We start from the raw sequence: 18883 nt of genomic DNA, 5'->3' as shown, positions 1-18883 counted from the left end.
TCCCACCTGTGGCCTGTTCCCTTGTAGTCCTCTTTGTGTGTATATTGTCTGCATTTCTCTCTGTTGTGTTCTCACTCATGCATGTGTCCTCTCTTTCAGTATGTGTCTCATGATATCACAAAAACATGACTGGTTAACCTACAGGTTGATGTAAGAGAACAACCACAAGTGAGATTGTTCGGCAATCAGCTGAGCCAGCTTCATATTTTGCTGGACCAACTGGACCTGAGAATTAAATAAGTTACTAACTTAAATATTTGAGTCATCAAAATTTCTGTCAGCTGAATATTTTGAATCGTGAACATGGTACAAAAAAATAAATTTAAAGTTCCATTAATGTAATCGTTTTGCACCCCCCACCAACCCCTGTTTTTTCCCTTTTACTTTCACTTCCACCAATCCTGATCTGTGACAGCAGAGATAAGGCTGGTTGGGGGGAAGGTCTGAAACCGCTCAATTGCAGCTGTTTCACAGTAGCAAGTGTCGTTAAGTAAATAAACGAGAAATAGACTTCAAGAATCAAGAGACTCAGAAAAAAAAGACAACAAAATAGAAACAATCCTACTGTGTGTCAAACACTTCCTTAGCTTCTTCATTCAACGTGTAGAATTGCAGCTCTGCACCTAGGCTGCCACAATCTGTAGAATGAAGAAAGTGCATGCATGGTTCGCTGGCTTTGCAGCTGCTGTGACGGGCTGATAGAGAGCAGCCAGACTTCTGTGTCTAAAGATTAATCATCAGCTGTGTTGTTCAGTGTCAGAGCCTAGAACACGGTCCTGAGCTGAGACATTGTCACATATTTATTCGCTCTTAAAGCTGAAACTAAGTACAGGTAAGTTTCCTTCTTTGCTGTTCAGGTACAAGAAAAAACAGAGAGCAACACAGGGGACTTTCAGTCTGTGGCACAAAAGCTGTGAAACTTCCAGCTGACCCTGTGGACTCATTTAATGAGCAGTTGAAAACTTCTCTGTTTAACCAGGCTTTTATTATTGCTTTAAAGCCTGTTTTTATACCTAATTTTAACACATTTGTATTGCTATTAACTGTGTTTTAAGTTTTGATTTTATTTTATTGTGATTATTTCTAGTTTTTACTTACATTAAGAAATGTTTTAAAGGGCTGCAGAGGATAGAGATATTATGGTCCTGGGTCTCTTACCCAGCGTTCTGTGTTTTTTGAGCTTTGAAGTTTTATTTAGATATCTTTAGATATTAGTAATATTCCTAAGCTTTATTCAGCTTTACGTTTCTTATTTATCACCTTGTATATTTAACAGTAAAATACTGGCAGCAGGCTGAATATTGTACTCAACACTAAAACTCTTAGAAATATGGTATCTAACCACATATTTTGTTTGCATGGCAATACTGTGGCCTCCAGTAACATTGTGAGGAATCTTGGAGTCCTTTTTGACCAGGATGTGTCCTCTAGTGTGCATGTTTATCACTTATGTATGGCTGCTTTCTTGCATTTGCATAATATCTCAAAAATGACAAGGCCGACCCAAAAAACTTTCTAAAACTGGAATAAAAACTGAAATCTACAATTGTGTAATTACATTCAACTTTCATTTAACAGGCGAGTGAAAAAAAGAAAGGATTTTCAGTTTTTCCCATTAACTCAGTGAGCTTTTACCCAGAAAACACTGATGTTTCTGCACAAAATTGTTATATTGGTTCCTCTTTGCACATTTCAGCTTTAGGCTGCATTTCTTAATAAAGCTGCGGATTGTGATATTGTACAATGACTTCTGAAGTACATCTAAGGCCATGAGGCTCTGTCAGTCACAATAGCGTGATGGTTTTGAACGCAATACCTCCTAAGTACTTAAAGGTCACGCACATTCAGCAGTGGTTTCCTTGCTTGACCTTTATGCACAGTGATTTCTCCCTGAATCTCTTCACAATGTTATGTACCATAGATGATGAGAGAAACAATGTTTTTATATTGAAAGATAATTTTCTCATGAAGTTCCACAAACAGTGGTGAGCTACAACCCCTTTTGCAAAGACTGAACCTTTGGGTATAAAAGGATCATCCACTAATCTTGAAAACCTGCACCTGATATCAGTTAACCTGCTAATTGAGAGCTTTACAGATTGTTACTTGTCACTACATTTACAGGGTTATTTTGAATCTGTGTTGAGGGCATCATTGTCTAAATTTGTTTATGTTTAAGAAATAAAACACACTCAAGTGCATTATGTGCACTGAGAGTAAATACATTTTGTATACCAGAATCTGCTGACTCAGCAGCCATACTGGTTGATCCTGACATAAAAACAAAACATGCAAAAAGCAACAGAGACAGTGGTACCAAAATTTCAAAGAAACTAACATGGTGAATGTAAAAACCACTGTATGAAATTCTTTGTTAGAGTTCTTGATAGGACAGGAACACAACTTGTGTTCCTTGGTATAAAACAGACGTACAGACTAAAGCAGATTACGGTCTGGAAGGATCAGAATCAGAAACTAAATAAAATCCATAGATTTAATTAAAACTCAATTTAAAATAAAAACATTTTCTTTTCTTTCTCACTCAGGGTGCAGACATGTCTGCTGCCAGCTGTCTTCTATCTGAAGATCGGTTTCTGTGCTCCATCTGTCTGAATGTCTTCACTGATCCAGTCTCCACACCATGTGGACACAACTTCTGCAAAAGCTGCATCTGTCAACACTGGGATATCAGTGAGAGGTGTCAGTGCCCCATGTGTAAAAAGGTGTTTGAGACCAGACCTGAGCTGCACATCAACACTTTTATCTCTGACATGGTTTCTCAGTTCAGACATGAAGCTCAGCAGAAAGTCAGCAGCAGCAGCTCAGAGCAACAAGCTGCCAAACCAGGAGAAGTTCCCTGTGACATCTGCACTGGAACCAAACTGAAGGCTCTGAAGTCCTGCCTGGTGTGTCTGGCCTCCTTCTGCCAGACTCACCTGGAGCCTCACCTGACAATGAAAGGTCTGAAAAGACATCAGCTGATTGATCCTGAGGAGAACCTGGAAGGCAGGATGTGTATGAAGCATGATAAACCTCTGGAGCTGTTCTGTAAGACCGATCAGACATGTGTCTGCATGCTCTGCTCTGTTATAGACCACAATACTCATGAGTTTGTTCCTCTGAGAGAAGAATATGAAGGAAAGAAGGCAGAACTGGGGGAGACTGAGGCTGAAACTCAACAGATGATCCAGAAGAGACGACTGAAGATTCAGGAGATCAAAGAGTCAGTAAAGATGAGTAAAGATGCTGCAGACAGAAAGAAAGCAGAAGGTGTTCAGGTCTTCACTGCTCTGAAGGAGTCTGTTGACAGAAGCCTGAACGAGCTCATAAAGGAGATTGAAGATAAACAGGAAACAACAGAGAAACAGGCTGAAGGTTTCATCACAGATCTGGAACAGGAAATCTCTGAGCTGATGAAGAGAAGCTCTGAGGTGGAGCAGCTCTCACGCTCTAAAGATCACCTCCACCTCCTCCAAGGCTTCTCATCCCTGAAAGCTGCTCCAACCACCAAGGACTGGACAGAGGTCAGTATCCATCCACCATCATATGAGGGGACTGTGGTGAGAGCTGTGGGTCGGCTGAAGGAGACTCTCAGTAAAGACATGAAGAAGCTGTTTGAGGCTGAGCTGAAGAGGGTCCAGCAGTATGCAGTGGATGTGACTCTTGATCCTGATACAGCACATCCTAAACTCATCCTGTCTGATAATGGAAAACAAGTACACGTTGATCAAGAGGAGAATGATCTTCCAGACAACCCAAAGAGATTTTCTGAATTTCCCATTGTTTTAGGAAAGCAGAGTTTCTCATCAGGCAGATTTTACATTGAGGTTCAAGTTAAAGCGAAAACCTTTTGGATGTTAGGAGTGGTCAGAGAGTCAGTCAACAGGAAGGAAGAATTCACATTTGAGTGGACTCCCAAGAAAGGTTACTGGTGTGTTTTTAAGGCAAATGAAAATCTTTGTGTAGCTCTTAAGGACCCTCCAATCCGTGTTTCTTTTCAGTCTTATCCTGAGAAGCTGGGGGTGTTTGTGGATTATGAAGAGGGTCTGGTCTCATTTCATGATGTAGAGGATGCAACACGTATCTACTCCTTTACTGGCTGTTCCTTCACTGAGAAACTCTACCCATTGTTCTGTCCCGGTGTTAATGATGATGGTAAAATCTGTCCACCTCTGATCATCTGTCCTGTGATGGGTGATGGTGACAACTGATCTATCAGTCAATCTCTCTTTTCCAAGGGGAAATTGAATCAATTACAGGTTAATTTCAGCATTTAAACCAACACAGAGAAGAAGTCCTAACAATAGAACTGACCAAACCGCACCTGTTGATCAAAATCACGTGACATAGTTAGAAGCTACAGAAAAAGCTAGTAAGCGGAACTTTAGTTGATTGTTTTTTGAAATTGTTATAAATATATAATCAATCTGAGGAATTTCCTATTAAAAAGAACCTTTCTTTAATTTTCTTTTAGAGTTAGGGTCTGGTTTCCTTTCATGATGTAGATGATGCAGTTCTTATCTACTCCTTTACTGGCTGCTCCTTTACTGAGAAACTCTACCCATTCTTCTTTTCCGGTGTCGATGATGATGATGATGATGGTGGTGGTGGTAGCTGTTTCTCTGATCATCTTTTCTGTCAGTCAACCAGTCTGATTAATCTGTAATTGGATCAATTACAGATTAATCTCAACGTGTAAACCAACACAGAGGAGAAGTGACCAAACTACACCAGTCTATGTGGTTAGAAGCTGCAGAACAAGGCAGTAATCTGAAATTTAGTTGATTTATTTTATTAGACTGTTTTCAAGTTGAAATGTTTTTTTTTCCTGAAGTCCAGCCTGAGGAGGTAGACACTCTACAGGGTGGTCCATTTATATGGATACACCGTAATAACATGGGAATGGTTGGTGATATTAAAGACCTGTTTGTGGCACATTAGTATATGTGAGGGGGCAAACTCCTCAAGATGGGTGGTGACCATGGTGGCCATTTAGAAGTCGGCCATCTTGGATACAACTTTTGTTTTTTTATTAGGAAGAGGGCCATGTGACACATCAAACTTATTGGTAATGTCACAAGAAAAACAATGGTGTGCTTGGTTTCAACGTAACTTTATTCTTTCATGAGTTATTTACAAGTTTTTTTCAAATTGGTGATATGTTGTGGGGAACAAAGACCAAACGGCTTAATTTATTAAAACAAGGAGAAAACGATCACCTCTTCACTGGGGTGAAGAATTGGGCCGCTACGGCGTTGATGTACAAGAATAAATGAATTTACACATCATATTCATATGAGTACGGTCCTATTAACCCTCATGCTGTACAGCAGCGGTCCCCAACCTTTTTTGCGCCACAGAGCGGTTCATGTCAGACACGGAGCTGCCTTTAAGGTGTCGCGAATAAATACAACCCCATAAAATGATCCGACCCAGACAAAAACTGTGGTATTTTGTAAATATAATAATAAATGTCAATGTACTATGTAATTTTGTAACTTTATTAGCAGCATAGTCCTGTGGACAAATGATTTCAATGTTACTTATTATCTGTATTATCATTGTATTAATTAACCTTGTATTAAGTCATTATCATTGCATTAGAACCACATAACAAGCATTGCATTAAAGCATTTATTGAAGCTGTTGATATTACATTAAAGTCTGTATTTCAGGTGTTAGCATAATCACATAATAATCTTTCATTGCAGGTGCAACTGTAATCATTTTATACACATCGCATTTTGGTGCTTTTAAAGAGTTGAAGCGCGGTGAGTTAATTGATGGTCAGAAGCTTCGTCCGGCGCGAATTCCGGCCGATCTATTGAGTAAAGTGACTTAGAGCTATGGAAAGGTTGCTTACACGCTTACAAAACACTTATACCATATTATTCAGTATGATCCTTTGTTCATTTATGTTTTTATTAAGCTTTAAGTAGGGCCATTTGATTAAAACATTTATTCAATATATTACATATATACTTTCAGTTAGGTTAGTACACATATGAGAGTGGCCTCTGTCTGGTTGGGAGCTTTAGTAGGCGAGGTGAGAGGTGAAACAGAGTGCAATTGAGGTCGGGACACACATACACACACATCGTAGGTAGATTCATTTCTAGGTAAGAGTTCAGACATATTTTGCAAGCTTGCAACTGCATTTTGTGCCTGCATAAGTGATAGTTTGTTGTAGGACGTGCTCTGAGGTTTCGGAGATAAGCGAGGGTAAGATGAGCTACCGGATGCGCCTGGCGTGGAGACGGAGAGAATGTTCTTTTCAAATGTGTCAAAAGTCGTTACCAGAACATTTGTGGTTTTGAAGCTTATGCATGTATTGTATCTGCTTGACGCATGAGGGGGCGTCATAAATATTACCCTGATGTTATAAAAACAACTGCTTGTGTATTATTGGGCGGAGATCTACAGCTGATGTTTTGCAGTGTACATCTCCCCACACGTGTGTTCATTAAAATCATCATTTGACCTAACCCTCCTGGACCAGTGTTGTGATTTGGATTCCTCCTGTATCCCTCCTCGATATTTGAATCCGTAACACATCCTCCTCTCTGCCGCTTAATGCTCCCTGGTCGCTATGGTAACGTGTAAATATTTCTTTCAAAATAAGACACATCTACAACAAGGGAAAGACCCAGGGAAACCAAATTAACGATAAAAACCCTGAAAACCATAAATTTCACACCGGAGCCTCAACTCTCGTGGCCTTGTACCAAACAACTCACGGACCACTGCTGTACAGAACTTCTGATGTCCAGACGGTGTTCCTCTGGCGTCCTGCTGTGAAAAGTTTTGGGTCTAGGGATTAACATAGTTGCCATGGTTTCCTTTATTCTCTTATTTGCTGTGTGTGATCAGGACAATTCTGGAGAAGATGGGCCGTTTCTTCCCGGAGTAAACGCCCCTGTTTTATTCAAAAAACATCGGTTTTACGTGGCCTATCAACACAATTTAAAAACTGGTATATAGTGTGAGATTATTATATTATCTTATGCCACGTTAGACCCCTAATTAAAGATTGTGAAATCATTATGTAGTTTTAGTTTGCATTATTATCCTGACTTAGAAGAGGTGATAACTATTAGATTTATTAAACTGATTTGTATTACATTAGACTGCTGATTTATTGTGAATGAATGATATTGTTTTATGGTGCATGATACTGCTGAGTTATAAGAAATACTGTTTTCAGAGAATCATGGCCTTATTTGTCTGATTAGAAAAGAACAGAACATACTGCACAGGAAGCCAAGGTCATAACTTAGGCTGACTGAGAGAGAGAAAGAATGTGGATGTTTAGGTTTTATGACTTTGGAGGGGGACTGAAGCTATAAGAATGTGAGGAATGCTCAGACACTTCGAGATCAGGCGGACACCCTCCCGCGCTCATCTCCCCTCCGGATGGTTTGTGTTGAATTGTATGAAATAAAAGATTGTTGATTGAGCATTTATACACAGAGTATTGTCCGTCCTTCAGCCCAAAGATCAAAAGAATTGGGAGGATTTAACAATAGTTTGAAGTCCGCACGTTCGACCCAAGTTGAAATGGAGACTCGGGGTCCGTCGACCCCAGAGGGTTAATCAGAAAGCTTTAATTTGGCTAGTTATGTATCGAGTGTCATGTATTTAATATATAATCTTAATACTTATTTGCTGATTAGATTGTTTTATGAGACAAGGGGATGAGAGGCCCAGTGTTTGCCTTTAATGTATGTAATGGAATTGCCTCTGGAAAACGAGTGGCAGCGCACATTACCGTTAACATGTACTGGTGGCCTGATTTTGTTTTTGGCAACGGGCCCACACAATCCAACAGAACTCTCTCAAACGGCTCACCCAGCGCTGGAATCGGATGAAGAGGAGCTGGCGGAATCGGTTTATTTGGCTTTCCCACTACCTGGCATGTATGACATGAGCGACAATTTTGATTTTGATTTTAGTCCAGGCCAAAAGAAGTTACGTAGTATATGGTGATAAGTTTTTTTGACCCCAAGATGTCCAGCTAAGCTGGCATCATGTGCGAGACTGAGAATCTGGAGTCTATATTCCTTTGGCACCAGAACCTGACTTACCCTATGTAAATCAGTTGAGTCAGGAGACCAAGATCGCAACAGCACACCGTTCTCAAGGAAATATTTCACTGGAGCCTTAGATCCCTCTCTGTCCACAACAGAGGTAAAACAAGGCACCAGTGAATGATCACCCTGCTGTGCTTTGATCAACATTTCTCTGGTCATATTCAAGGTCTTATTAATGTCCTCAGGAATCATTTCAGGAACGTCACATGTGGAGACTTTTACAGAATCAATGGGTGACACGAAAGAGTCGTCTTCATCAAGCGTAGCCATAAACGACCCCGACAAAACCACAATCTCACCCATTTTACGAGCCTGAGCACGAGTAATTGCGCACGCAGGAAACACCTCTGAAGCAGTGGAGTCTGAGTCAGCAGCAAGGGCGGGAACATCAACAACTTCTGGCGGGGGAAAAACATGCCCACCAGCTAGATCATTACCAAGAATGAAGGAAACTCCTTCGATTGGTAATCGCTGGCGCACGGTGACTTTAACGTAGCCCGACACTAACGGTGAATGCAGGTGTACCATATGCAGAGGGGTTTTGGTGACACTCATTTTTATTCCCCACACTAGTATGTCGGAACCACAGGATGTTGTTTCAGACAAAGGCAGCACAGACTCTAGTAAGAATGAGTGGTACGCACCCGTATCTCTAAGAATCGTGACTGGCACTTTATCATTTTCTTCACCAATCCCGGGTTCAAATCCTGGACGAGCCCCCAATTATGTTATGGCCCATCTAGGCGCGGCCAGACCACAACATAAAGGGTGATCCATCCCCGTCCAACCCCAAGCAGCACATCACACACTTAATATTTTGTGACAGTGATTTATTTACAATAAGTGCAGTTAAACAAAGGAAGGGAGCATATCATAACTTCAGGGTGAACCCAAGGCCAAAACAACAAACAAAAGATAACCTATCTCAGGAATAAACACAACTTACCTACTCAAAAGAACTAAACCAAACGACAATCACTTTCCTCCCTGCCTAACAAAAAACAGGAGAAGACTGATCAAACAAAAAGGCGGTCCACCCCTACATGCTCTTACATTAACATAATGACACAGTGACAGTCTGCCGGTTGGGTTGGGCCAAGGATGAATGAAGTGGCAGTCCCCGGCGGTCTCTTCTTATCCGCTGCCTCCTGGTTCTCAGCCAATCGGTGCGAGCCATCCACCCTGGATGCACCAATCCCGGAGGAGCACCTGGACACTCAAATTCACATATGATTACAATCACAGTCGTAACACCCCCTTTTCCAAGAATTAACATTACCCCCAAAATGTTTAATTCAAGGAGAAAGTGCTCTAGACAGAGTATCAGCCAACACATTCTCTTTCCCTTTCTTGTAATTGATCTCCAAGTTAAAATCTTGCAATAACAAGGACCAGCGCATAAGTCTTTGATTGGAGTTGCGTGTTTGGGAAAGAAACACCAGTGGGTTGTGATCGGTAAACACCTGCACAGACAACACACTTGACCCAACACAGACCTCAAAATGCTTTAACGCAAGGAGTAAGGCAAGAGCCTCTTTTTCAATGGTGCTATAATGGGTCTGGTGTCTGTTAAACTTTTTCGAAAAGTAGCAGACGGGATGATCTACGCCATGACCATCTTCCTGTAACTGAACAGCGCCTGCGCCACACGAGCTGGCATCAACTTCTAGTTTAAAAGGGCGCTCAAAATTCGGTGCAGCTAGCACTGGTGCACTGCACAACAATGCTTTGGCAGATTCGAATGCCACCTGACACGCTGGAGACCAAATAAAAGGCTTTAAGGGGCTAACAAGATCGGTTAGGGGACTAACCACATCAGAAAAGTTTCTGCAAAACCCTCGATAAAAACCGACCATTCCTAAAAAATGACGCAGAGCTCTTTTTGTCTGCGGCACAGGAAAATCAACAATGGCCTGTACTTTCGCAGCCACAGGGCGCACTTGCCCCTGTCCAACCTGTTTCCCCAAATAAGTAATGGTGGCTTTACCAAACTCACACTTAGAGAGGTTTAATGTGAGAGAAGATTCACAAAAACGTCTGAACACCTCAGAGAGCGTTTCGAGATGTTCTGACCATGTTGGAGAGTAAATGACAATGTCATCCAAGTATGCCTCACAGTTTTTCACTCCAAACAATGCCTTCTGCATCAGACGTTGAAATGTTGCAGGTGCGTTTCGCAACCCGAAGGGCATTACAGTGTATTGGAGGAAATGATCTGGAGTTACAAATGCGGAGACTTCAGAAGCTCTGGGGGTTAACGGGACTTGCCAATACCCTTTTAACAGGTCTAATTTAGTGACGTATGTAGCTGAGCCGACACGATCAATGCAGTCCTCCATTCTGGGGAGAGGAAAAGAATCAGGTTTTGTGACTGCATTAACCTTTCTGAAATCGGTACAGAAACGTGGGGTGTTATCTGGTTTAGGCACCAAAATACAGGGTGAACTCCACGCACTGTTACTGGGCTCAGCTAACCCATGTTCAACCAGGTATTCGACTTCCTGTTGCATTAAAATCCGCTTGGTTGGATTTACTCTATAAGCATTTTGTTTTATTGGCTTATCAACTTCCACAACGATATCATGAAACAGCACAGACGTCTGCCGAGGATGGTCAGAGAAAAGCAGCAAATTAGCTTCAATCAGATCAAGGATATCTTTGCGGGCGGAATCTGACAGATGCGACAGAAAGGATTCTAAGTTCTAAGAACCGGCAGACCGTCACTGTGTCATTATGTTAATGTAAGAGCATGTAGGGGTTCGATCAGTTTTCTCCTGTTTTTTGTTCGGCCTCCATGTGCACCTTTGGCGAGCAAGCGGTTTTAATCAAACCCACCCCTGCAGGGAATTTAGTGCCCCTCGCTTCTTTTCTTTTTAATACTGGACATGCAGCAATCAAATGTCCTGAGTCGTGACAATAAAAACATTCTCGACCGTTTGATCTAGCAATGAACGCTGATACATTTTTACGCACTGCTTGTGGTGACTTTTTTCGTTCAGAGAAATTTTCCTGAAACGAATTCTGTGCACAGAACACACTTTTGTGCGTTAAAACAAACTCGTCAGCCAGGAGTACCGTGTTAGTGAGAGACGACACCTTTTGTTCGTTTAAATAAGTCACGATGCGTTCCGGCAAACACTTTTTAAACTCCTCCAGCAAAATAAGAGTTTTCAACTCTTCCACGGTTTTAACTTTACATGAACAGCACCATTTCTCAAACAACACATTCTTTTCTCGCGCAAACTCAACAAAAGTCTGGTTAGCAGTTTTATTAAGATTCCTAAATTTCCGCCGATATGCTTCAGGGACCAGTTCATATGCCTGCAGCACAGTTTTCTTAAGAATTTCATAATCTAAACTCTGCTCAATAGACAGGCTTGAACACACTTCTTGGGCTTTTCCCACAAGCTTACATTGGAGCAAGAGGGACCAAAACTCTTTCGGCCACTTCAAAGCAGCGGCTATGCGCTCAAATGCACTAACACCCAGACTTGACTAGGTCACAGGCTGACAGGAATCTGCATGTTTTTGCAGAGTATGAGCAGCAGACAGAGTGAAACTAAGTTCAGACGAGGGGTGACAGGTTGCCCTGGCAACAGACCTCAGAAAGGGGAAGTTATTTCAAAGTGCACAGGAAGTTTTAGTGCACAGGCATATTAATAAATCAGACACAGAAAAGAGGAACTGAGTAGAAGGAGTTTGTTTGTAATGAAACTGTGTGTGTCACGTATGACGTGTGTGACGTCTGAAGTACCAAAATAACACCATATAAGACACATGTTGAGCTTGTAATGTTAGAGATCCTGCAACTGCCTTTGGGGTGTGCAGGGCTCTCTCTTCCGGAAGATGATTGAATAAATATATATAAATGTCATGGAGATCAAAGAATCGGGTTTAATATTTGGTGTTTCCGCCCGGTTCCCTTTGCAACAGAGAGAACAAATGTGGCCAAAGGTTGGATCTGATATGAGGCGAACAGAAGACTGGTCTAAAAAGATTTAAAGGTAGGCACAAACCTGTTCAAAGAAAAAGCAAATTTGTGCACATTGGATGAATTCTAAATTATCTGTTCGCTGAGTTGACGATCTTAACTATTAAATTGGATCAGTAGTGGTAAAACTAAATTCTTGAGAATGAGAAGCTTTGAAGTAATGATAATGAAACTTCGAGAATGACAGTACTGACTGATAGGTTTGTAGCTTGAACCTATTCGCTGGAACGTTAAGACAATATAATTACACTGCTAAGCAAGACACAAGTAGGCAAAGTTCTTCATGTTACTCGTGCACGGGAGAGAACCGGACAGGCACCGTTCCTTCGCTTGACCCCAGTAGCTCTCGTCCGTCCTCCCATACACTATCCTTTTATTGAGGTTACATGAATATGCATAGGTTCATTAACATACGACGTCTACATACACAAAGAGTACCTTGCCTCTGTGTGTGTGTGTGTGTGTGTGTGTGTGTGTGTGTGTGTGTGTGTGTGTGTGTGTGTGTGGACTGCTGATCAAAGGGTCAAACATCCTTGGTCAGGAAGAGGGTAGCCTCCCCCTCACCCTAGATGGTTCATCCTAGATAACACGGTGAGGAAGTCCTGCAGTTCATCTAAACAAAGAGCACTTAGACTAGAACAGACGCAACTACGTTAATCCTACCATAAAATAATAAGACACGGTATGACCTCTCATGCTCCCAAAGTGCTGTCTAATACACACAAAGTTTGCAGACTATCAAGGATCAAAACCTCTACCAATCTACAACTAATTACAAAACTCTAAGCATATATAAGTAAATATTTCTAAGCATAAATGACAATCAACAATACAAATCTAACATTTCCTCCCTTTTTGACCTTTATGCCTGAAAAGTTCCCAGGTATGAATACCTCATGTCTGACAGTTTCAATGCAAACATTTTTATACTCAGCATATGTCAAATCACCCTAAATTACTGAAAAGGTACACAGTTCAACAAATGTATTAGCAGTTATCCCATTCATTGAGCTCATCTCATGGCAAACTGCATCTTACGAGCAAACAAAGAAATTGTTAATTTAATAGTGAAAATAAAAAAGTAACATTTTCAAAAACATCTCAGCTTGGTAATGCTTCCTCCAGGTGTGCACATCACATGTCTCTCTGCAGAGTGGTTTGAGTTCTGCAGGGCGTCATGAATGTCTCTTCCAGTTGTTTCCATCGTTGTCCATAGGACCAGAGTCCAAATGTATGTAGAATAAACATTCAAACATACCAGTTGGTTTTGTTGTTTGTCAACATGGTTCTCAGCTATTTCCAAAGCTGCAGACCTCTCAGCACTCTAGTTTTATGGCCTCCCATTACCTCACTTCAGGCCTTCGTCCTGCGAGGGGGATATTTATGACTCCTTCATTGTCCACGCTCTGCAGAGAAACACCTCTGTGGAAAGGGTGCAGGGTTCAGTTGTCTTACTGCTGCTATGATCCCAGCAGCCTTCAGAGTGTCATCGTATGCACAGTACAGTGGCACAGCGTTAGGTGATGTTCATAGGAAACTGCTGTCATCACCACCATAGCTTCTGGTTCCTGTGCTTTCACAGAATCATGATGTCATCCTCGAACTCCTTCTGCGCTGTCGATGGAGCTTGGCACGCTCCTCATCCCACGAGTTTTCATGTTCCAACGCTGCTGAAGGTTTAAGGCAGAGCACGTCGTACACCTTAGTTGTCTTCCTCAGCGTCAATATTGAATCTTTCATTTTATTTAAAATCTCCTGGAAGCTCAGTAGCACAGCTCTCTGTGTGATGTCTGCTGTGCTGAAGATGATCTCTGATCCTCCTGAAGCCTCTCTCCTGGCCTCAGCTCCCATCTTGTGGACGATCCTCTCCTCTATTTTGCAGGCAGTTTCATGGTCCTTGCTGTGGCTCCAAGGTCTGATCTCATGATGGGCCCCAACCAGCTTGACCTTTGACCTCAACCACTGCCTGGCTGTCAGCTATGCCTGGAATGGTTCACGCTTCTCACTGGGCCTCTGAAGATTTCTCAGGAGATTACTGCTGCACCTGTATTTCCTTGCTAAGAAGAAAAACTTCTATTTGGAGAGCATGTCAACAATCATCAAACCACATTCTTTAGTTCAGTGAACTTCACTTATAGGCCATCAAAGCCTCATCTGAACATGGGTGCACCACTTGCATAGGTTTAATATTTGTAAATAAAACGGCTAATCACACAAATCACTGCAACAATAATAAAAAACATTGTTTAATGTTAATCCTTGCACTCCACCTCTTGACGCATGGACACACCCATGCGTCAACTCACCAAACCTGGATCCCTGTCTTAAAGAAAAAGATTAGCTAGATCATGTCCCAGGCAACATCAGGGCATCTCCTCTGGAGTAGCTCCGTAACCCTGCAATAAAAGATGTTAGCGTGTGTTGCATATTAAGTTTGCTTAACACCTGGCTCTCCCAGGAGCCTGCATACACACCATCACGGCCTGGAAAGCAAAATCTGGAAGTGAAATCAAACTTCATACCTGTAAACAATTGTATCATAAGAGTAATAAGCATTCAACATCAGCAAGACAAGTGTCATGTGCAGGTTTTCTCAAATCAGTAAACTACAATTATTTTCATAAGTCGCCTCAGACATGGATCATCCCATGTACTCAGGCAACATTAATGTAATCGGTGACTGCTCTTAAGCAAAGTCACTCCACTTATATATTACTATGGGCTCAAAAGTGGCCAGCTAATGAGCCCATATCAAACTATCCCAGAAACACTGTATCTCTTATTAGTTTTACTCATGTCACTTGTCCGTTTCAGCTGAATCTTCCACAGCATTCTCAAAGAAATTAACATTAGCAAAACACATTGACTGCAGTCAGACAGAGGTCAGACACAGGTCAACAGGTTCCAGAGGTGCCATAAAAACACCATAAAGTCAACCCTAGCTGTGGAAAGAAGTAACACCAGTTCTCAACACAGGAAATTTCACACATGTTATTCACATTATCAAAGTAACCTTCACATTTTCCCATCAACACAATGCAACAGCATCACCACTCACAACCTGTAAACACAGTTTTCCTCACACATAAACCCAGAAATCCTGTAGTAGGAAAAAACATCAACCAGTTGTCCTGGTATAAATCGCATCATCAATTCACATGAAGAACTGGCATGCTGTAAGAAAAGAAAATGCAAATATTAGCGCTTGCGCAGGCGTATGCATACTTTGTCACAGTTATCTCTGTGAGCAACACAAGCCTATGAATAACACACCTGATAAATGCACAGACACAGAAAATGGCATTTAAAAGGTTAAATCATCATGCAACCTCGAGTGTTGCTGTCATCTTTCTGCTCCTGTAAAAGGAAACACATGGGTTCATCTGCACCTTTGTCAGGTGGGGGTTAGCTTCACACAATCATGTTCAGTCAGTCAGTCAGTTATTTTAAAATTCTTACTCATTCACTCAGTGGTTCCTTCTTTTGCTAATTGTGGAAATTATCATCGCATTCGTTTCCACGCTCAGCAAAACGACGTTATTTCAAAAAGAAAAATAATTTAGACTGGATTTCCTCGTTGAATCCTTTTTGGGGGGGACTCTCATTTCCTAATTGTCCCAAATAAGTGGCTTTCTCCTGAACCCATTTTAAATGTGGAGAAACTCACTTGCAACAATTTTCTTGACGACGTGTAACGCTTTTAATTCCCGACTCGCAGATCTGCTCAAAGAACAGAGATTATCGAACAAAACTTTCAGTGCACTGTGAAAGTATCAAAATAAAAAGGCCTTGTTAAGTCATGACACAAGCTCCTCATCTCAGGAGGGTAAATCATACCATTAGCATGGTTCATCATACCATCATACTAATCGGCAGGCTCAACTTCACAACAAAAGAAAAATCATCAGCTAGATTCACTCCAAACCAACCATCAGCTGCACAACACACAACATAACCCTAATGTCATATTAGCTATGAGTTTAATCACCCGGTCTGTGCTCTTCACTCATTTAAGCCACAGATCTATTTTATTCAATTTTTCCTTTTTCCCTTCATCATAAAACATGTGACATGCTGTCATGCACTTCACAAAAGAAGTTTGTTCTGACGTATTCAGAGTTGTGTATCTAAATACAGGATTCACTCGCACATCAAAACAGGAAACTCAGTGTTTTAGAGTCTCCACTCAACACACAACAACTCCAACACATCTCATTCACTCATACTAGAATTCAGTCACCTTTCATTAATCTAAAACCGATCAACTAATTTGCATATCAGCTATTAACCCACTAAGTTGACAGGACGACAGAAAAGCATGTTCAAAATAGTATCACAAAAGACAATTTCCCTCATACAGTAAATTACATGTGCTGCCTCAATCAAGCAGGAAGCTTCTCCCAATTTACCATTTTAACACTAAATTTATTGTCTGATCACTGATTTATCAAACCAGGATTTTTTTTTTTTTTCCCACAAAAGTTAAATTGTTGTCCTGCAACTTGTAGAGTCAATTTTTTTTCTTTAGGATAAATTCAGTATTTGATAACAAGTGTCTGCTAAATTGACACTATTGTAACACTGATGAAAGATAACAAGCTAATTTTCATTGCATGGGTTTGTGTTATTAGGCAGGTCTAATGCATGTCTGTGGAGCTGCATCTCCAGCAGAGCATGTTCTTAAAGCTGCCTTTCCTACACACTTCTCTGCTATTATTTAATCATTTCTTAACTAATGTGCTATGAGTCTTCATGAGTCATTTTGTGTTTGGAATTGTTAGTAGGGTTAATGCATGTTCTGCTTGTGTGTGTGTGATTTTGTATATGTTTCTATTTTCGCAATTTTTCAGACTCCGTCTCAATTTTCCAACTTAAGCAGTCAGTTTTCTTTTCCCCAGGTTTGCTAACCCAAATTTTGATTTCCCACATTAAATAATTCCTATGTGTTCTCACCTAGTCTTCTCACTCTGTTGTCCTCTCACTCTTTTGTCCTCTCCCACTTCAACAGTCCCGGCAGTTCTCCTTCAGCTTTGTCCTGTCTAGTAGCTGAAGTGCTGCTGCTGCCTTCTTGGGCGACTTCTTAGCAGCTGCTGCCGGTTTCTTGGCTTTGGCCGCGGCGAGCTTCTTGGCTTTGCTCTCAGTAGCCTTGTTCATCTTGAAGGATCCGGAGGTCCTGGTGCCCTTGGTCTGCACCAGAGTGCCCTTCGCCACCAGGCTCTTGATGGCGGTCTTGACACGGGCCTTGTTCTTGTCCACATCGTAGCCTCCGGCAGCCAGAGCCTTCTTGAGGGCGGCCACAGACAGGCCGTTGCGCTCCTTGGAAGCGGCCACGGCTTTCACAATCAGCTCGCCCACGCTGAGGCTGACCTTCTTGGGCTTGGAAGTCATCGTCTTCTTCTTCTTGGCCTGAACCTCGGTGCAGGGCGTGTTTATGATGGAGCCTTTCCCACCACAGCGCTGGCACGTTGAACGCATCATGAAGGGTCCATTTCTTTCATGTCGCTAGCCAGCATGCTAGCTGCATGTGGCTTGCCCGAGTCACTCAGTCCTTTTTGAGCATTTCAACATGCTGCCACCGCCATCTTGCTCGCCCCTCCGTGGAATTCATCCAATCAGACAGGAAGATGGGTTTGCTTTCTTCTTCTGCTGCTGTTTGTCCACATTGCTGCTGCTTTGCTGGGACTTTTTGTGCTCAGGACTTGCTGCTGTCTCTTTATCATGTTATTGCTTTGGAGCTGCATTCCTTATCTTCAGGGAGGAGTGAGCTCGCTTGTGAGGTTGAGAAACACATGGCACTGTAAATAAGTCAGCCAGAAACTTGGCCTGCATGTTTCCAATGATGTTGAAATATAACTTTCTTCCGACTGCTGCATGTGGAAAATTGATTCAGGTCTGCTTTTCACCTGAAAGTGACAAACTAAAACATGTTCATTATCATCATCACTGTTTAATCAACACACATCTCTCTCTCTCTCTCTGTTTTTGTGAACAATCCTTTCTTAAAAGCAGAAAATGAAATTATAGTTGTTTTTTTGGTTGATCAACACAAAACCTTTTTCCTATGATTATTTTTTTTCTACAATATAAATTCTCCCTCTTATTCACTCTTTTTTTTTTTTTATTTACAATAGCTGGTGACCTGCAAAATCACCGCTGTCACTCACAATCAAAGGCAATTACTCTTGCACAGTGCACAAAAACACTGTGATGTCAGACACATTCACACTCACTTTGTCATCTGCATAAATAAATCATATGGCTGGAGATATGTGCCATGGTGATCCATAGGCATGATCACACGTTTATTTAATTATTTCCAACCCAACAAAACAAATAAACAAAAACATGATGCTGATGCTATGAACACTCCACACACAAGAGTCAAAATTCAGGAAAACTGCTCATGGAAACGCTGCACACTCCAGTTATCACAGTTAACATAGTGCTGTTTCCCTCTCTTAGAGTAGTTCTCAGACAGCTCTCGATCTGATAATGTGTAGCTTGCTCATCAGCTCAGAAGAAAAAAAAAAAAAAAAACTGCAACGCAACATCACACAGTAGTTGCTCTGCCCACAGTGGCAAAGTCTTACACTTTCATATTCAACTCAGCTTCTCCATCATGTACTTTTAGATGTTTCATACAGGGTTCAGCATATTAGTTGTTTTCACAGGTGTGCTCCATATCTCAACAATGGCTCATAACAAGACGACAGTCTTTCACACAGGTCAAGTGCCTCTATGCACTTCATTAGTTTAAATATTTACCTATATCACTTCACCTCACATGTCATTGTTCTGAATT

At 41.5% G+C, this 18883-nt stretch overlaps 1 protein-coding gene and 1 long non-coding RNA gene across 3 annotated transcripts; one reads left to right on the top strand and one right to left on the bottom strand.

Moving 5' to 3' along the window:
- Positions 1–675: 675 nt before the first annotated feature.
- Positions 676–6485, top strand: LOC113016351 (E3 ubiquitin-protein ligase TRIM39-like). 2 transcript variants are annotated; one of them, XR_013905552.1, is made up of 3 exons: positions 676–832; positions 2547–4372; positions 4475–6485. XR_013905552.1 is itself a non-coding variant. In XM_026159120.2 (2 exons), exon 2 carries the CDS (start codon positions 2556–2558, stop codon positions 4209–4211), a length of 1656 nt encoding a protein of 551 aa, XP_026014905.2. In that variant the 5' UTR covers positions 676–832; positions 2547–2555; the 3' UTR covers positions 4212–6485. The 2 variants fall into 2 exon arrangements, 1 of the variants encoding a protein (XP_026014905.2); XM_026159120.2 differs by having other exon boundaries at positions 2547–6485.
- A 5876-nt stretch (positions 6486–12361) lies between these two features.
- On the bottom strand, positions 12362–17382 carry LOC113019452 (uncharacterized). Its single transcript, XR_013905553.1, has 2 exons — positions 17035–17382; positions 12362–14138 (listed from the first exon to the last, which is right to left on the bottom strand). It is a non-coding gene; the product is annotated as an uncharacterized LOC113019452 (long non-coding RNA).
- Positions 17383–18883: the final 1501 nt, after the last annotated feature.

The sequence above is a fragment of the Astatotilapia calliptera genome, chromosome 23 (genome assembly GCF_964374335.1).
Source record: "Astatotilapia calliptera chromosome 23, fAstCal68.1, whole genome shotgun sequence".
NCBI lineage: Eukaryota > Metazoa > Chordata > Actinopteri > Cichliformes > Cichlidae > Astatotilapia > Astatotilapia calliptera.
This window is presented reverse-complemented; position numbering and strand designations above follow the sequence as displayed.